The sequence below is a fragment of the Natator depressus genome, chromosome 9 (genome assembly GCF_965152275.1).
Source record: "Natator depressus isolate rNatDep1 chromosome 9, rNatDep2.hap1, whole genome shotgun sequence".
NCBI classification, from domain to species: Eukaryota; Metazoa; Chordata; order Testudines; family Cheloniidae; genus Natator; species Natator depressus.
This window is the reverse complement of record NC_134242.1, coordinates 5946251-5964914: the sequence shown is the minus strand read 5'-3', so window position 1 is coordinate 5964914 and position 18664 is coordinate 5946251. Positions and strand designations below refer to the sequence as shown.

The 18664-nt window shown below is 38.3% G+C and overlaps 2 protein-coding genes across 2 annotated transcripts in view; one reads left to right on the top strand and one right to left on the bottom strand.

Annotated features, from left to right (window-relative positions):
* Positions 1–18664, bottom strand: part of PSMD1 (proteasome 26S subunit, non-ATPase 1) — a 120140-nt gene that overhangs the window by 62309 nt on the left and 39167 nt on the right. The window lies entirely within an intron of this gene.
* HTR2B (5-hydroxytryptamine receptor 2B) lies at positions 1838–15729 on the top strand. The gene is made up of 4 exons (XM_074962877.1): positions 1838–2539; positions 3102–3806; positions 11767–11967; positions 14530–15729. The coding sequence occupies exons 2-4, from the start codon at positions 3458–3460 to the stop codon at positions 15417–15419; spliced, it is 1440 nt and encodes a 479-aa protein (XP_074818978.1). The 5' UTR covers positions 1838–2539; positions 3102–3457; the 3' UTR covers positions 15420–15729.

Sequence of the window (18664 nt, the reverse complement as noted above, 5' to 3'; positions counted from 1 at the left end):
CACCAATTACGAATAGAAGGGAATGATCACTTCCCTCAATCTGCTGGCAATGCTCCTACTTATACAGCCCCAAACATCACTTATACAGCCACTTGATGAGGCCTGCAAACCAGGTAGAGATCTGTGGACTAAAAACTGCCCTCACGATTATTTTCACTATAAAAATCATACCTGCAGTTACATGCAGGCATAAAATCAAAGACCTAGTTGAAGCCTTGAGAAAACTGGATAAAAATGGTCACTACAGTGATATTTTCTTCTCTTTGCATTAATTTCAGTTTTATTTTCATGTGCATGATATTGTTTATTTTTCTGATACTTCAAGAGGGAACATGATGGTTAGATGGAGGTGGCAGTTACTGCACCTGGACTTTTCATTTCCTAAAATAATATTTTTTCAGAAGATAAAATGTCTCGGACCCTATGAGACCCCTAGGGATTGAGATAACAGGAGATCTTCTGTCCTAGTTCCCTTATATAAAATAAGGGGCATACATTTTTCTGGAAATTCTATTCCACCTTCTATTATGCAGATATAAGATATGTGTGTGCCATATAGATATGTCAGAAAAAATGGAAGTAATTCTCTAGCATTTATTTTTCATAATGTAGGCAACTGTATTAAGGCATTGGAATACTGGATGTCATTTGTGACTCTCCATCCCATCTGCTCGGCGGGGAAATAGAGGATCCTTAAAATAAATTGTTCACCGTAGTTGAAAAAGATATTGACAGCCCACAATAGGAAACAATTCCATGTTAAATTTAAAGCTTATAGAGCAAAGTGGGAACAGAGTGTTTTTTTTAAAGCAGTATAAATAGATGCAAGTGCTGGTACGATCATCTCTTTAACCATTCACATATTACTTGCCCAGGCCTAATCTGGTTCCAAGTGGGAGGAACAAGCTATCATGTTATCAATGTAATTTAATTCTCCATTCATCCATGTGAAATTAGTACAAAATATGAGCATATTAGTACTATATAACCATCACTGTAATACAATATGAATGTACAGAATTAACATGGTGGAAAGAATATACTACAAACAGATTCTATGAACTGAGCAATAGGACATGAAATGGTTAAAACACAAGTATGCATATTTTATTTTTCTCCTATTAACCAGCAAGTATTAACTTGGGGGGGGGGGGGGGACGACAAAAACCTTTTCTTTGACATAAAGAAATCCTAAACTACTTTATCTGTAATGTGCACTGTTAATCTTAAGAGGTTGCTGTTCAGGTCCAAAAAATGTCATATTATTTCCATAATTTATTTACAGCAGATTTTTCTCGTCACCTATGTGGATTCCAGGAAGTGAATGCAATTTTTAAAAATTAATACAGAATGAATCATGATTCACTGGGGACCTGGTCCTGACAGAGCACGACGAGTATAAGCAATTCACTAAATTTAATGGTCTGTGATATACAAGTTGATCTAAATGATCTAATGGTCCCTTCAGCCTTAAACTGTAGAAATCTATGACCTAACCTATGTCTGATTATTACACCCTTGCCATGTGGCTGTCCTCAGAAGTAAATTCAATTTCTGTTTTATTGATGGGATGTATGATCAAGTTAACAACTTTCAACTGTGTTGGAAGGTAAGAATAGAAAATACTCTTAAGTAATAAAAAGCAGCTGTATCTAGGAAGGCTTAAAGTGACAGTGCATGCATTTAAAAGGATATGTTAAAACACTTCAAAGCCTAACAAACTAACAGAAGAGTTTACACTAACTCTGAACTTTCCAGGGTTAACTGTGCTCATGTTGAGAGAGAGAGAGAGAGAGAGAGAGAGAGAGAGAGCGCGCGCGCGCCGAGAACTACTTTGAATACAGTTGTATAATGTAATGTGAAGTGTGGTCATACACTGCATCTGCACATCCAGACACAGGGACAAGGAATGTACGCTATAGGTCTGGAGCACTAAATAAATAAAAAGGAAATAACCTTCCTTGGCTCTTTTCCAGCTGTAAAAAAACCCATTCATTTATTTCCTTGTTTTCAATCACTGGAGCTGAATGCACTGGAATGAGTCAATCAACAAACAACGATAGCAGCAGACGGCAAGTTTTGCTAACAAACGCAGAGAAAACTGCACACAGAATGAGAGGCAGGAGAAGAACTGTGAAACACTCAAGAGACATGCATTAAGCATGTAAGTAAGATCCCCAAAAGACCAGGAGAAGCGGAAAACCAAGAACTTTGCTTTTTTAAAAAACAAACAAACAAACAATGTGGCAAGAATTATTTTTCCCCTCCATTCAATACCAGTTGGAGAAAATACACACAAAGAACTTGACTTTAAAAACAGAAGAAATTCAATCTTGATGTTTAAAAACAAATGGAAAGGCATGGACAAAGGTTTTTGTTTTAAGCAGATTCCAAGAGGAATGAAAAACTTGTCTTCTAGAAAGTGATGTTAAAAAATTATGTGCTGAAATCCAGCATGTGATGAAAAAGAAGATCAAACTGCAGAAGAAATTTATCCCTCTCGAACCCTCAGGGAAACAAAATCCAAGAGAAATCTAAGGTAAGGCTTTCTTCACAGAAAACCTGCAATGAACCAAATCTAGAAAATATTTAAACATATGGCTATTTCAAGTGTCTGTTTGTAAGAGGGAAAAGCAAGTGATAAGATTTCAGCAGAGTTTAGAGCTCGGGGAAGCTGTGTTTAATTAAAGTCTTGCTCAAGCCTTAAAGAAAGGAGCTCCAAACAGTGCGGATTTTACGTGTCCCTCCCATGTAAATAATGAGTAACTTTAAGATGTTCGAGTTCCATAAATTGTCTATGACTCTCTTGAGATGTAGTCACCAGTGTTTTACTGTTAGCTGCTCTCTGACCTACATCTGATAAATGAGGGACTGTAGCCATTAAAGAAATCTTCTATATCATTCGCAACCATGCTCTGGGGGATGATAGCTCTTTGGGGAAACAGGATTCTTAACAGGGGAAATATAGGTACTGTACTCTGTCTACATGCATGCTAATATAGACTAGACACTCAGAGGAAGAGTTGTACATACACAGCATAAGCATCAGGTTTTTGCACTTTGTAAATAAAAATGATGCAATCTATATATTTTGTATGTAGGGGGAAGCTTTCGGCATGCAAGTTCACACACCATATTTCCTGCTATAGGAAGACACAAGAAGCTAAAAACTGTCGCCTTCTCGCAGCCATTGAATTCTCTCATAAACCCTTCTGAAACCTAAGCTTCTCTAGAAGAGTAATCAGACCACTGGACCCTGCCAGCCAGAGTCAATACTTTCATTTTTAAGAGGAACGTGCATGCAGTAAGGAACGGAATACAAGTTTAGATCCAACACTCTGGCATGGGTGCAGCATATCACAGCATCAGATGACCGGTTTACCTTACTGACCATGCTGACCTTCCTTCAGGATCGTACCGGACCAGAGAGGAACAGCCAGCTGCTATATCTTACAAAATGTCTGAGCAAAACTCAATTCCTGAATACATCCTGCTGGGCACAAAGACGTCCTATCCCTTAAACGGGTATGGATCTGGCAATGGATCTTTGACACAGCTCTCAGTAACAGGGGAATTCAAACAGAACTATTTGAATGACGAACAGGGGAATAGACCACGGTGGGCAGCTCTGCTGACCCTAATGGTTATAATCCCCACCATTGGGGGGAATATACTTGTTATACTGGCTGTGTCCCTGGAGAAAAAGTTGCAATATGCCACAAATTATTTCCTTATGTCCCTGGCGGTGGCAGACTTGCTGGTTGGATTGTTTGTGATGCCGATTGCCCTTATCATCATACTGTTTGGTAAGTATTTTAATTTGTTCCTGCCATCAAGCTTCCATAAGTGGAGCAAATATGCTAAATATACTTTAAATAGGACAACTGCTTGTTTACTTACCCCACTTAATTGTGATAATGTTATTTTCTGTGAGCATATCTGGCTAAACACTTCTCAATTCCCCCTACCTCTAATTATAAGATACATTTTCTCAAGACGCAAGCTTAAACAAATCTACTACGAATATCCTTTCCCTTGCCTCCCACCCCTTTATTGGAGAAGCTAACAACTCCAAAGAATTTTACATCTCTGAGGAGCAACTACAGGTACCACACACTGGAAAAAAGGTATAGGGTGAATGATTATTGGCAGTGCAATGCTGAACATCCACTCTCCTTAGATATTATACTCATAATAGAAATTTTCTCTTTCGGAAGTGCTAAGCAGTTTGGGATAGTTGCATTGGACTGAATAGCTTTTCACCATATCACAAGGAGTTGGTACCACTCAGTGAGAACAATTTTCGGTATCATTTATATAACCCAGGTGCACGTTTCAGATAATCTCTGGGATCACTGACGGCAACAATTCTAAGGTGTCAATTGCAAGAAAACTGATTTTTCAACTGCCCTAGGGAAATGGCAAAATTCATAATGCACTCCAAAGAGAGATGGTCCATCTGTCCAGCTAATCCAATATCAGGCCATCTGTGCACCTGATGCAAGAGATCCAGGTTTCCATTTACCCTGACTCATGAGGAATAAAACAGATTTTGATGAGATTATACGCTGGAGTTTGACATTTTCTTGTTTATTCCATAATGACTAACAAAAACATTCATATTTTCAGGGACCTATTATTTAAAATGTTGTATTTATACGTAATTTGGTAACAATTTTATGGGAAATTTTCTGAATGGTTTTTCTTTTGTTGTTGTTGTTTAAACGTGCTTAAAATTTTTTTTTAGTTGTAATTTTTTTTTAAATCTATTTGGCAAATATTCAGATGTATAATAGCTACAGTGATGTTGTGTCTATTTTGTCAACTAAACCCCATGCAATACCCCCATGCTGGTAACCAAATCTTTGAGGTAAAGTGTACCACTGATCCATAACTAATGACAGACAGCAGAAGTTCTGTGTTCTTATATTAAATCTCTAAGGGTTGCCCTTGGGACAGCAGACACAAATTTAAAGTATTAAATGCATAGAGGTAATCAGCAGACCTACCTCTCCACAAACGACTGCTGTCAATTTGGTGACAATTTCTTTTAAGTCATAAAAATGCCTCACGGTTAGTTTCTCTATATAAAGTGTTACTCAATATATAAAGATGTCAAACTGACTACAGAACAATCAACACAGTAAAGATAAGGGGCATGTTCTTTTCAAGCAACAGTTTCTAGAAAATGACTATGCATAACTAGTATACAGTTTTCCAATTGGAAAGAAAAAAATCTGTTTCAAAATGTACACAAAATTTTGAGATCTTAATATAAAATTTTCATAGTTTTTCTTTAAAAAAAGCTCAAATAAGACTAATCCCCTTTCCCAATACCTCATTTACAGAACAGAAGACAGTGTAAGAAATACAGGCTGAAAGAAGACACCTTAAAGAATCAGAAAATTATTAATAAATCATCATAAATAATAAGCCAAATCCGAATAGCAGCCAATACAATGCGAAGCTAAACTTTATCTTTCTGAATTTCACTAGTCTCCCAATAACCGATTTTGCCTAATTTTCCTACTTTTTCTTTTATTGCTACTTAATCTCTCAATTAATCCGGAGCTAACGCTGTTGTAACCAAGGTTAAAACATGCTAGGAATCTTAATTTAGAATTCAACAAAAGCATCTTTCATGTTGCAGGATGTTTTAAAGAAAAAAGTAAAATTAAAAATAATTAAATGGGTGTAATAAGGCCATGGCAGGCGCTTCACATAACTGACCAATGCTAAACACTGAAATTACCTCTATAAGATGTCTCCTTGGCATCAAAATAGAAAAACATTTTGCCTCCTCAGCAGCTGGTGGAAGATGCTGAGGTTTTTATAGAAAGTTCAGACCAGGAGCAAAACGTTAGGGGTTGTTGGACTGGAACAAGATGGTTAAGCACATAACAAAACCACAATATCTAAGGTTTATTAACCAGATAACTATTTGAACAACAGATAATAATCACTGACAGAGGCGGCCAATTAAAATCTACCCTTCCCATGTTTTCAGACAAGAACATTTTCATAATAGTGAAATAAGCATGTGCCAGCTATTGATACAGAATACAAATATTTTGTCTCTGATTTTTGACTTGTATCTAATTACATGGCAGATATGTGGGGAAAGGTGTGAACTATTTAAAATGCAGCAGCAGCAATCACTTTAATCTTTGCTGGTAACATGCAACAATATGTTTAAATGTAAAATCCACGACAGAGACTGACTCCACACAGCAAATACTTACAAAAGTTAACACTAATAAACTTAATTGTTCCAGTAATAGAGGCTCATTTTCCACATTTGACCTGTAACAACTTCACTACTATAGTGGTGTTCTTAAATGAAATAATTTAAACTTCAGAGTGAGTGATTGAGCCATATTTCAATGCTGATGGAATGCATATGGTGGCTTTAATTTAAAAAAAAACAAACTTTAAAATGTCAGAATGTGTGAACTGTTCATTGTTTTTATTGAACTGCTAAACTGTTTGCACTGCTTTCATTAACAGGTTAGCATGTTAGTAAATGGAAGTATGCTCTGTTGTCTCCACTAATAATATTTGAAACCACTGGCTATAGCCCATGAAAGCTTATGCTCTAATAAATGTGTTAGTCTCTAAGGTGCCACAAGGACTTCTCATTGTTTTAACAAAGGTTTTGTTACTGATCTGCAAATACAATCAACAAGTACTTGTGGGAGAGGGGATAGGAGAATCATAAGGTTGCAAGACACTACAAGTGTCATCTAATCTAACCCCTGGCAAGATGCAGGATTTGTTGTGTAAAGATCCTTCTCTTTTCTATGAGGTTTGAGGCTGGAAGCTCAGTACCTGAGATTTTAGGGAGAGAGCTGGTTGAGAGTATATCATGATTTTCCTTTAACTTAAAAAAAAAAAAAAAAAGAAATCAGTATTCCTAGTGTTGATGTATTTCAAGGGCACAAAATATCCTTTAAATAAAATAAAAGAATATGTCGATTTTCTGAGCAGTAAACTATTATAATGTCCATCACCCAAGAAAACTGGGAATCTCAAGCACTCTCATGCCAGTTATAGTTAGGTTACATTGCAAATCATTCATTTTCCCTTCATTTATGGGAATATAGTGAAGATAGAAAGTAAACAATTGTGAAAAGACTCTAGAAATATCACCAAAAGAGATCAGACCAACTTCATGGATGGCTGACTATTTTCAAAATCTGCAAGACGGAAGGAAACTAAAAAAGTTTCAGGACAATTTTAATAAAAAGCATCTTTAGTTAACTATTAAATAAAGGTACTTTGGTAAATAACTTCTCCCCGACTACAATTTTAGTTATATGGATCAAGAAAATTTAATGTAATCATTCAAGCTGAACACAAAAGCAAGAAAAGCAGCTGGGAAATCAAAGCCAATGAAGGCCCCGCCATCAAGTATTGTCATCAGGATAAACCGTACTTGAGAGGCTACACACGCAGTAACTTCTAAAATAAAGCCTGAGCTTACATCGATATGAAAGAAAAAAAAAAAGTCAAACTTCCACCTCAATAAAAAACCTTACATCAACAAAATGACTCGTAATGAAATCCCTTACAGGCAACAAATTTCAATAGACTATAGAGCACATTACAACAAAGGTGAAAATAATAATTTCCAACACTTATGTGAAGGACTTCCTTTATCTCACTTATATGAATACATAATTAGTGCCATCTAATCATAAGCATTCAAAGAACCTTTCAAGGGCTTAAATCAGGAGCAGCTCCTCTATACTGTATCTAGTTTTAAGGATTACCTTGAAAACCCATATTCCCTATAAAGCTTTCCTCCTCATTTCAGTAAATCAAAGCCAGAAATTGTCTGTAAAAACCCATCGTTTACTCAAGACAAACCAAAAAAAACCGAACATTGGAGCTCCAAAATCAGGAATATTTTATTAAGAAAAACACAAGTAATTGAGACATTTAAAAATTTACATACCTTTAAAAAAAAAATCTACATTCCTATTACCAAGCGGCAGCATTACAGAATAAGCTTTAAACACACAGCTAATTATTTGCCCCAGACAAAACAGACATTTGTGATGGGAGAAATCACTATTTCTAAAAGCCCAAACTAAACCAGACCTGTTAAAAACTTGACCTCCCTGCTCCATTATTTCATGTATTCGAGTTTTACTTTCAAACCAGAGTTTATGAATATTTACACACAGGGATAATACATTTATCCAACAGGTTACTATAATGCTCAAGGATCGAAAACTGTTTTACAAGTATTTGAGGAAGGCTCTTTCTATTATGTTTCCTCTCCCAATCCCCAAGTTTCAGAAATATCTGAAATGACAATTCACAGATAGAAAACTCTACTATGTACCTGAAGAGGTGGAGATCATGAAAATGCAACCATTAAATATATTTTTGGAAGGCAGAGATTTATTTTTAACAAATATTTTTCTTCAACACATTCTTACATGTCTGCCAGTCTTGGTCAGGATTCTCTAAAGGGCAATTTGCCCCAAAATGGTAGAGAATCATGTAGAGAATTATTTTTTGTTTTATATACTAGGATTGTTTGTATGTACCTAATATTACAGGATACAGAGGAGAGAACCCATGCCTACTGATTTAAGTGATGGCAGGATCAGGTAACTGAAAGGGCCCTGTTGGCAGTGCCAGATTGGGAAGCAAACATTAGTACCCAGGGTAACAAGACCAGCAAAGCAAAGAGCATAGCCAAAAATGGTCCTCAAACACTCCGATGAAGTGGGTTTTAGCCCATGAAAGCTTATGCTCAAATAAATTTGTTAGTCTCTTAGATGCCACAAGTACTCCTCATTCTTTTTGTCATTTCACAGCATTCATCTTTTATCACACGTATTTGCAAATAAATCAACAAGATTAAGGAATACAGCAAGAGATGCCACGTTATTAATCTAGCAAACTAGTTCTCAATCAGGGCAACACTTACCCCTGGGGGGTACGTAGAGGTCTTCCAAGGGGTACACCAACTCCTCTAGATAATTGCCTAGTTTTACAACAGGCTACATAAAAAACACTAGTGAAGACAGTACAAACTAAAATTTCAAACGGACAAAATGAGAAAGTAAGCAATATTTCAGTAATAGTGTGCTGTGACACTTGTATTTCTATGTCTGATTTTGTAAGTAAACAGTTTTTGAGAGAGGTGAAACTTGGGGTATTCAAGACAAATCAGACTCATGAAAGAGGTTCAGTAATCTGGAAAGGTTGAGAACCATGATCATATTGAGCAATTCTTAATACAGAACTACAAAATGACAGTGTTAAAATTGTAATTTTGTTTCAAACAAAGATTTAGGATGACTATATCCCTCGTTTCTCATCAACTACTGTATTCAAAAACTCGAGTAATTTTTGGTGGAAAAACCATATCTTACACAAGTTCATAATATGAGAGGCTGCTACTCCTCTCCTCCCTCTATCAAAGAAAAATATAAACAGAAAAAGGTTTCTACATTTACATTGTGGTCAGCAATTACTAAAAGCTTTGCAGATCTTGTAAAAATTTTCAGGGCTTCACTGCATACAAAAAAACTTGAGTTCAGAACAAGGAAAGGACAGCTCCATTGCCATGCATTAAAGGATGCCTTTTGTAAGGAACGGGTTAACTGAAAATGAAGAAAATCCATTTTACTGCAACGCACATGTCCCCTCTCTGCAAGGCTACCATTTAAGAGATACCATCTAAGGAGTACTGTATAAGGACTTTTGATAGGAAACACTGAATCATTCATTTGAAATTCAGCTATTAATGCCAACTGAACATCCTTTAGTATGCAAAATGTACACGTTTGCAGTTCACACCTCATCGTCAGAACTGTGCTAACTTCACTTATTTCAGCCATAGTAGAGTTCTTGCCTTTTTAGAGAGAAGCTCAGCATTCCAAACATACCAAATTAATTGGTTGTTTTAACTACTTATTTTTTCTGGCATGCTGACTTACATAGTTGGTTGAATGACTGCACGACAGGCCTTTGAGGTTAAAAAAAAAAAAGATACATCTTACAGCCTAATGAAATTGTGCACAGAAAGGTAAAAGTGAATGTGTGTTGAATGCTCTAATAATGTATTTTTCCATATATCTGCACCCTACTTCATTAATCAACTTTAAATTATTTTCTGTAACTAAGTTTCCACTCTGTCTGATACTCAGGAATCATGCAACTGAATATCAAGACTTGTGGTTAGTTTATTCAAAAGTAGTTAATCTTTTTCCATTAAGCCTGACCTCCTATTGCAATCTCACCTGGAGCTCACCGCTTTAGGAGAGGTGCAGTAATATTCTCAGTCTCCATCCATTTCTTTCCTTGTCCAGATGGCTAAGTCTCAACATATACATCAGGGCAGACCAGCGTAATTTAGCCTGTTTCAACGCAATTTTCCCCATTCCCCTTTGCTTGAAACTCAAAGCCACTGCACCACCATATCATTTCACAATAGTCTCAGCGCGAAATCAAGCTTCAAATCTTAAACTGCTGCAACATTACACCGTTGATAAAATAACAGACTCAGTTACTACATGAGTTCATTTAACGTTCTCAGGACAGTCAGTCCTTGTTTATTCACAGCAGGGAGTTCAAAACTAAACATGTTTAACCCATCATTCTACAAAGAGCTGATGATTTTCTGGCAGTACCTTAACTGCACCTACAGATCAGTATGTTCATATACATACAAAACACTAATGCACCTTTTAAACTCAACAGCCACCCAGCAGCAGTGGCTTGTGACACAAACCACTTGTAAATGAGATCAATTAGTTTATAAAAAAAACTCAATAGAGCTTCATTAATGTCCATTCGCTGATGTTCAGAGGAGAAAATATTTATGAGATCTTCACTGGGGAAGACACAGCTCTCAAATACCAACCCTTTGGAAGGTGAAAATACAAAGTGAACGTCCCAATCCTGAACAGAAAGCAGCTGATGGACTATTTTACTTCTTACACAGATAACATTAAAGCAGATTAGCCCTAGTCAAAAATACAACTTTTAAGACTGTGTGTAGAAGCCTGAGCTATTGCTCTTGAAAATGATGTGAAGGGGAATTAGTCAATTTCTTTTGATTAAAAATAGGTATCCACTCACTGATGGCAGAGTCCTGTTGAGCCGCCACACACCTGATTCAGTGACACAGCAAACCCTTTCATTATAAAACTGTATGCACTAGAAAGACTGTTCAAGACATCCCCAACCCTGGAACTTAAGCCATGTCTCTGCATCGCTATGACAGACAAGTCAACACTTATTTTCTCCATTGTTAAATATACCTCTAATCCAGTGGACTTTATGGAGATAGTAACCATGAAATACAATCAACATGGTTTGTTGTTAATCATGCTTATTACAGTAGTGTCTGGGGACCAACCAAGATCAGGGCACCCTATTGGGCTAGACACTGTACAAAGTTGTAGACAGTCCCTGCCACAAAGAGTTTACAAGACAGACAGACAAAGAGAAAGGGAAATAATATACAAGACATCACTGCGATGGCAGCAAGCATTAGTTCTACCATTTTCGGCAGGGGAATTTGGGGGTGTGGGGGGGGAATCATATGGGGGATTAGCTAAAGAGAAAAACAAGGGAAGGAAGAAAGGAGAGGAGAGAAAGGTCTGAGGACAGGTATGGAGTAAGGTATGGTTCCAAAGAGTTTATTAAGAGGCTTCTATGACATGCATGAAGGAGAAAATACACACTGAACACTCAAAGGACATTAGAAATGAACCTAATAGCTTTCCTGTTCTCTTTCAGATAACGCATGGCCTCTTCCACCTGACTTGTGCCCTGTCTGGCTATTTCTTGATGTCCTCTTTTCCACAGCATCCATTATGCATCTCTGTGCCATCTCACTGGACCGTTATATTGCCATAAAAAAGCCAATCCAGGCCAGTCAATACAACTCTCGGGCTACAGCTCTCATCAAAATAACTGTGGTGTGGCTCATTTCAATAGGTAAGTGGGGTTTTTGATACTGGAAAGGGGAGAGAAACCCTTTCACTACTAAATCATTAGTTCAAAACTGGGGCAAGACTGCAAATGGCAAAGTACTAGCTGATGGCAGCCTATATCAACTGAGCTGATCTCGGTCCATTTCCTAGTGAGCAGGTGGCTAGGTCACAAAATCCATTTAACAGGTACTAGCTGGCAGATTTATTGGAGAGGTCAAGGACTGAATAGGAACGAAGTTCAAAGATTTTTTTTCCCACCCACAGAAGGATGCAACACACGAAGGGGCAGCATGGGGTGGACTGCATTGCAGCTGCTTATGTTGTATCTTTTTTAGGGATGCGAGACTTTAGGTTCCAGTGCCGGCAATCTGATGCCTGTCAGTTACAGATTTGATTTTAAGCCCTGAAACTGTTGCTGTTGAAATTCCTGCCTCATTTAAAACTACCCAAGGAGAAAAAAAACTGGACAATAGGGTTGAGAATTTTGTTTTAAAGCTGTGCAGAAAGAGGGATAACTATGTAAAAATTTCATCTTTCAATCACGGATTCGAGTAAGTGAGCTCCCAGTAACATTCATTTCAGAAATTAAGGTGTGCTGTCAAGATACAAAAAGTCAAAGCTTAAGTGTTTAAAAAAAAAATCTATTTATAAGTGAAATGCAAAATGTAATGGTTTATATCAGTGGTTCTCAACCAGGGGTCTGGGGCCCCTGGGGGGCCGCAAGCAGGTTTCAGGGGGCCACCAAACAGGACCAGCATTAGACTCGCTGGGGCCCATGGCAGAAAGCTGAAGCCCCACAGCATGAGGCTGAAGCCCAGAACCCTGAGCTCTGCTAGCCAGGGCTGAAGCAGAAGCCTGAGAAACTTAGCTTCTTGGTACCCTCTGTGGTTTGAGGGCCCGAGCAATTGCCCTGCTTGCTACCCCTTAATCCCAGCCCTGGCTTTTATATGCAGCAAACCAGATGTTGTGGCATAGGGGGGCCGTGGAGTTTTTATAGCACGTCAGAGGGGCCTCAGAAAGAAAAGGGTTGAGAACCCCTGGTTTATATACACTTCTAAGTGTTTTCTGAATTCTCTGTATATGGCATATGGCTCATCTTTAATACGTTTGTGCACAAAACGGAATTTCAGACATCGGTTTCAGAGATCAGAGAAGCTAAAGCATTTAGTTCAGATAACTCGTTTGCAATGACAGTAAGATACAGAAGCGGTGCTAGAAAAGCAAATAATGTCACACAGAATGAGCCACACCCTGCCAGGAGCATAAACTGTTTTCTCTGGGTAACTTAGGCTACTGATACAGCATAGGTGAAAAGAATTTATAACTATGCTCTTGACCTACGTATAAAGAAAAGGAGGACTTGTGGCACCTTAGAGACTAACCAATTTATTTGAGCATAAGCTTTCGTGAGCTACAGCTCACTTCATCGGATGCATGTATGTATCCCTAACAAGAGAACTCCCAATATGAATACACTGAGGACTTCTTTGATGACTGGAGAAAAGATTTCTCTCTACTTTAACAGGAGAAAGGAAATTCCAGTGGAGGCAAGATACTTAGAAGCTGACCTTTTAATATCCGATTTACTTCTATTAATCAGCACTGTACTTCTTCCTTTCTTCTTATCATAAAAAGTACTCAACGGCTGAGCCCCGGCTTCTTGACTCAAAGGTTAATTTGAGTCCGTCTTTGTTTTAAATCTTTGCTGTTTCCAAAGGTGTGTCTGTTATTAAGGAAGGGATCAAGTGATTGAAGGCTAGGTCATTTCACAGCTTTCAACCGACACCACTAAGAATGCTGGGGAATGCAGAAGTACAGTAAATCCCTAGATCTTACTGAAAGGTGTTGTAGAGAGTAGCACGAACAACCTTCATCAGACAGGAACCTGTTTTTATCGTCAGATAGATCTTTACCAATAGAAATACTGACTGTAATTTCCGTTAGAGAAAATTAATTTAAGACAAGCCCTCTGAGGTATTTTTTTAAAAAACTGTTAAAACAACAAAGCTTCATTTAAAGACTCTAAATAGCCAAGAGACTTTAAACAACAAACCTATACTGAGCACACATTGCATCACTTTAACCACTTGTATATTCAAGAGAGTCAGCTCAGGTGAAAGGCTGCTGGCTGACTGAGTCTTATCACTTGATGCGCTTCAAGATTAAATAGAGTCAAATTGTGTCTATTTTGTGGATCAGGTCTTCAGAAACCCCAAAAATTACATTCAGGAAGGGTAGGAGATAGTAGGAAAAAATGTTACTTCAGTATTGCAACTGCTCCAGAGTTTAAATTAATATTAAGGTCTACCCTGATTCCTGAATTGTTTAAGTGTTGGGGTCACCCTCAGTTAAACAAGGCAAGCTTTTAATACCAAGCTTGCTGAATTTATTAAAGTTGTATTTACCCAAATCTCCAGCTAATATTCTTAACTACAGACACAGCTGTGCTCACTTGCTCAGTGTAGCTCTCTCATATCATGCTCCCTTAGGACACTCTGAAGATGCAAAACCAAGTGAGAGATTGAAGAGGATACCAAGCTGAACTATTTCTGTTTTTCTTCTGTAGGCATTGCCATTCCAATCCCGATCAGAGGTATAGAGGATGGAGACGGCACGTCCACAAACATCACATGTGTCCTGACACCCGATCGTTTTCGTGACTTCATCCTATATGGGTCACTAGCTGCATTCTTTGTTCCGCTTGCAATTATGATAGTCACTTACTTTCTGACCATACAAGTGCTACGTAAGAAGGCCTACTTGATCAACAAGCCACCTCAGCGCCTAACTTGGTCTACCGTGTCTACAGTATTCCAACAGGATGGAACACCCGGCTCATCGCCTGAAAAGGTGGCCATGTTAGATGGCTCCAGAAAGGATAAGGTTTTGCCCAGCACAAACGAAGAGATGTTCATACGCAGAATGTCCACTGCTGGAAAGAAGTCTGTGCAGACCATCAGCAATGAACAAAGGGCCTCAAAAGTCCTGGGGATTGTATTTTTTCTTTTCTTATTGATGTGGTGCCCATTCTTTATAACAAATATAACTTCTGTTTTGTGTGACTCGTGTAGCCAGGAAGTTATTCAAAGGCTCATGGAAATATTTGTTTGGATAGGATATGTATCCTCAGGGGTGAACCCTCTGGTCTACACGCTCTTCAACAAGACTTTCAGGGAGGCTTTCGGCAGGTACATCACCTGCAATTATCGGACCGGAAAGCCAATGAAGGCCTTTCGGAAATGCTCCAGCAGGATCTCCTTCAGAAACTCAATGGCAGAAAACTCCAAACTCTTTATGATGCACGGGATGCGAAATGGAATTAGTCCCGTTATGTACCAGAGCCCAGTGAGGCTTCATAGCTCACCAATCCAGTCATCGTCAGCCATTCTACTAGACACATTCCTGCTCACAGAGAATGAAGTTGATAAAACAGAAGAACAAGTGAGCTATGTATAATGGAATGAAAACCATGTCCATAACTAATTATACGACTACATATTGTACGTAAATATGCTATATGAAGGATATAAATATTATTGTCTTCTGTTATTTATAACAAGCAAAATCTTACTGAAGCTATATTATATTAATTCATCTCCTCTAAAACTATGGTTCCTTTATCTAGGGTCCCCTCTACTTTACCAATTTAAACACAAATATCCCACAGAAGTAATAGCAATTTCATTCAGCTATAGTGAATATCAGAGCATTGTAGTTTAGAAGCGGAGGGGGGTATAAATAAAAGAAGCTAAGGCAACTCTTGAGTCTGTGACTTTAGTTTTCCATTATCTCCAGCCTTTTCAAAGTACATTTCTAAGAAGACACACACACACACACACACACACACACAACACTACTTTAATGCTCTCCTTGATCTTATGCTTAAAGCAGATAGGACTCATATAGGCTGGTATTCTGCCCAAGATAGAAGGGATGAAACAACCAAGTGCACACAGGCTTGTTGAAATGCCAGAGTTCTGATTTAAACATCTGTCGAGCATACAGAACATATGACTTTATGATAGCACACAAGGGATCAGTACAGCTTTTTATTGGATACTCTGATTCTGTGTATCAAACTATGAGGTAACACTGTTCCAACAGCAGTAACCCACACTTGGTTTCCTACTCACTCCTACTGTGCTGTGGGGAAAGGGTGCCATAGGAAAATCCACTGGTATCAGAGAGAAATTTTCCCTCGCCCATTCTGCAGGGAGCAAACCCTGTACTTGCCAATATAATGAGATGGAAATTCCACATGCTGAAATTGCCCCCATGTGTTGTTTTCTGCATAAGGGAAAATCTCCTACCTTATTGAATTCTTTTTCCCCTCTGCGGCACTCACACATGGGTTTGTTATTTTCAGATTACTCATGAACATTGAGCTGCTAGTTTATTTTATCGGAAGAAAAGCTGAGGCATTTATTTTAGGAAGAAGGATGACATGGCACTTTTCTACTTTGTGTGTGCAACGGGAGGTCAAGAATCTGAGAATGCCTCTTACAGTTACCTCAGTTATAACTGATCTAATAGGTCAAATTCCCATTTTGGGTCCCTATTAATAAATTAAATCACCTTCCTTGGCCCAATATTTACACAGTCACCAAATGAAAAGACAGAAAAGCCTTTTGCCACATACACTGGAATGTGTGCTGATGGGGATCCTTTTAAACCCTATGCATGAAATCCTAGCCTCCATGAAGTTGATGGAGATCTGCCACTGGCTTCATGGAGTCAAGATTTCGGTCTGAATACACAAGATATACCAAACTGATTCTAGATTTTTGCTAAATTTGGCCATCAGGAATTTCATTGCCTTAACTGGGGTCAGATGACCTTGGGACAAGTGGACATCGAACGATATAATTGAAAACAACATTGATCAGTTCCAACTACTAGGTCAGGCAGGGTTCTTTTCAACGGGCGGAGAAGAGGGGTGGAATTCAAAGATTCAACACATACCTGGCCATCTATCCTGAACACTTATGCTTTCCCACTCTCACAGAATGCCTAAAATATTTTCAGAACGTTAAACAAGTTATGTAAGCTCATTTGTAACTCTGGCACTCATCTTTTATGTAAATATTTTACAATATTGCCATAAAAACAAGATTTACCAACTGTCTAACAATAGTTAGAGTTTCCTGAAAATTCAGTATTTTGGTGGCTTCAGCCTTCACCTCCTCAGATAAAGTTTGTGAAACTGTGGTCTGCTAAGCAAGCATGTTTTAAAATAGTTTGCACTAAGACAGCAGATAATATTAACTTGGTAACCAAACTAAGAGTAATTAGTAATGCTGATAACTTGGGCCCTGACCAGCTACAGATCTCTTCAGATTCCATCCTGTTTCTTTTTTGTTTTCTTTTAAAGAGCAGGAGGAAGAGGCATTCTTAAAATTAAGCTCAAACACGTATAAGGAACTATGAAACCTAAAACTAGTAAAGCGGTCTTTACTCCCTCTGGAACGTGATCGAAGCACAGCCTCTTCCTTCAGCTTTGAAGCAGTTATTGCTTCCAGCCTCATACCTCAGGGTACACCAGTGTGCATTAATGACGATAATGCACTCACAAACATATGAAAATGTATTACCAGGGAAATAGAGCAGGGTGAAACTCAAGGCACTTAGTCCTTTAATGCCTTAATTTATCAGCAGGAGAGAACGATAACGTTACTTTGTATTTATACAGCAACTTTCAGAGGATGGCAACACCCTTTAAAATAGGGATGAAGTCACTTTCTTAAGAACAGGAAATTAGGGAGCTAAGAGCATGTGACTTTCTTCAGACCAGAGTGAGTCAGTGGCAGAGTATGAGAAAAAACAAATCCAAACCCTCCTGAATTCCAGCATCCTGCCTGACGACTGAGCTTTTCCTAGAAAAGGGAAGATAGCAATGGTAGGATTTTTTTTTGGGGGGGGGGGGGGGGGGGGGCATAATGCCAGTTTAGCTCCTTCAGAGTAGGTAACACTGGGAGTGCTAATGAAATTGGACAACTTGGTGTTTTAGGGTTCACTCTCACACCCTTTCAAGCCAGTGGGAGTGTTGCCATCGACTTCAATGGGTGCAGGAACAGGCCCCTTGGATCCTACCAAGGTGATGCTGTTCTAATCAGGTTCAGATGACATGGAGTTTAAAATGGTGTAAGCAGCCAGTAGCCTAACTACACTACGGCTCCCAAAGCTGGTACCAACAAAGGACTTATTAGAACATTTCCACATTGGCTAGACCTGTACATTAATGCACCTCAACTGAATCAGAAAGAATTACAGATTCTTAATTAGAATTAAAGAATCAGAAAGAATTTACATCTAACAACTTTCTGCAGCCCTTGCAACAGAGTCATCTATGAGAAAAATCTACAAATATGTGCTGCTAAAGGAAAGGGAGTCCCTTTATCTCTCCCAACAAGCTGTAAAAACCTAACGCAATGGCTACTGCAGATCCGGGGGCTCAAAAACTTTGACAGTTCCAGATGATTACATCAGTTTCTTCTTGGGAAGGAAATCATAATTTCCCAAAGCTATTTTAATTTTTACAGTCTGCAGGCACTCTGTCATCTTTTCACAGTTTTCATTTATAACCTGTATCAGCTTCAGCACAAAGCTTCCCCCCACTCCCCTTCTTTAAGCTTTTAATGCTCCTTTTTTAAGCTAATACAGCCCATGCAGCAAAATTATTTATCTACAGAATGGAAAGCACT

What these genes read in the sequence shown, in the direction of transcription:
- HTR2B (XM_074962877.1), top strand. Translation starts at nt 3,458, where the DNA reads ATGTCTGAGCAAAACTCAATTCCTGAATACATCCTGCTGGGCACAAAG. An exon ending in CCTTATCATCATACTGTTTG is followed by an intron (nt 3,807 to 11,766) that starts GTAAGTATTTTA and finishes GTTCTCTTTCAG; the next exon opens with ATAACGCATGGCCTCTTCCA. An exon ending in GGTGTGGCTCATTTCAATAG is followed by an intron (nt 11,968 to 14,529) that starts GTAAGTGGGGTT and finishes TTTCTTCTGTAG; the next exon opens with GCATTGCCATTCCAATCCCG.